The sequence below is a fragment of the Rhagoletis pomonella genome, unplaced genomic scaffold (genome assembly GCF_013731165.1).
Source record: "Rhagoletis pomonella isolate Grant_MI unplaced genomic scaffold, Rhpom_1.0 Rhpom_scaffold_00003, whole genome shotgun sequence".
In the NCBI taxonomy this organism is placed as follows: Eukaryota; Metazoa; Arthropoda; class Insecta; order Diptera; family Tephritidae; genus Rhagoletis; species Rhagoletis pomonella.
This window is the reverse complement of record NW_023458557.1, coordinates 96,860,011-96,861,263: the sequence shown is the minus strand read 5'-3', so window position 1 is coordinate 96,861,263 and position 1,253 is coordinate 96,860,011. Positions and strand designations below refer to the sequence as shown.

At 25.9% G+C, this 1,253-nt stretch overlaps 1 protein-coding gene across 1 annotated transcript in view; it reads right to left on the bottom strand.

Moving 5' to 3' along the window:
* Positions 1–1,022, bottom strand: part of LOC118736431 (ATP-binding cassette sub-family C member Sur) — a 38,638-nt gene extending 37,616 nt beyond the window's left edge. Inside the window, exons 1-2 of the mRNA XM_036466526.1 lie at positions 899–1,022; positions 440–658 (exon numbers count right to left, since the gene is read on the bottom strand). Of these exons, the coding sequence (XP_036322419.1) occupies positions 440–658; positions 899–979 (300 nt within the window). The 5' untranslated portion in view covers positions 980–1,022. The remainder of the gene's footprint in view (positions 1–439; positions 659–898) is intronic.
* Positions 1,023–1,253: the final 231 nt, after the last annotated feature.

Below are 1,253 nucleotides of genomic sequence, written 5' to 3'. Positions count from 1 at the left end.
AATTAAATTAAATTAAAGTAAATAAAATAGAATATAATACAATAAATTAAAGTAAAATTAAATAAAATAAAATAGAATAAAAGAAAATAAAGTCAAATAAAACAAAATTAAATTAAATTAAACTAAATTAAATTAATTTTAATTAAATAAAATTAGCTTAAATTAAATAAAAATAAAATTACATTAAATTGCATTTAACAAAATTAGAATTAGAATTAATTAAATCAATTCTTTAAATCCAGAAATACATTTTTTTAAATAACAACATCAAATCATAAACTTTCATTGATTATAAATTATCTACTTCTCCCTGCACCACTTCAGAGAAGCCAAGTTGACCCGTAAATTTTTTTCTTCATGAAATATACATATGTATTTATAAATAAATATAACCAACTACCTTAATTCGGAAAATTAAATTTTTCATTGCATTGCTTACCACCTTTGCTGTTTTATAGATCAACAAGAATTGATCGTAATGCGCACGCGCGCTATCCTCCAAACGCATTTGTCCCAAATCTTCCACTTCTAGGGGCTCTTTATAACCAAACCATAGCAGGGGAGTCAGCCACCAAAAACAAGCTTTCGAATAAAATGTTGCCAAAGTGTGTTTGTAGCCGATTTTCTCATAATCTTCTAAATAATCAGGGCGAAAACGCTGTAAAGAATGCAAAAAATTCGAGGAAAGATTAAAAGAGGCAAAAACTGCTGCTGTATTAATTATGGGAATTCTATTAAATGGAAAACTTGAAATGCAAAAATATTTCTCATACAAAATTTCTAATTTCCTTATAAAAAGAATAATTCGAAATTGGCGAGCCTTTTTTTAATTAAAGAAATATATGTATTAATTTTTTTTCGCTTTTTTATGTTACACATTCGTTTTATTTCCTCTTACCTCTTTGTATAATGTAAAACCATCAATTGCCGCCATTCCCATCAACGAAACAGCTGATAATACTTGCAGACCATACTCCATTTCGTAAATATTTTGAAAATAGGAAATCTCAGCAAGCTCATAAGTATGTATAAAACAAATAAATAATTCAACAATGCATGTAAAGTAGAGGTAGTCTGAAAAAAAGCAGATTTAAATAAAGCATTGAGTGAAGTGTACGATTGAAGAAAAATTCAAAAAGTTAGGAAATTTATGTTAACAAAAACATGAAAGAAAACAAAAAATACAAAAACTAGCACTTTTTCATATGGTCATTTAAAAGTTAGTATTTCATAGCCAAATATTGATTTTATTT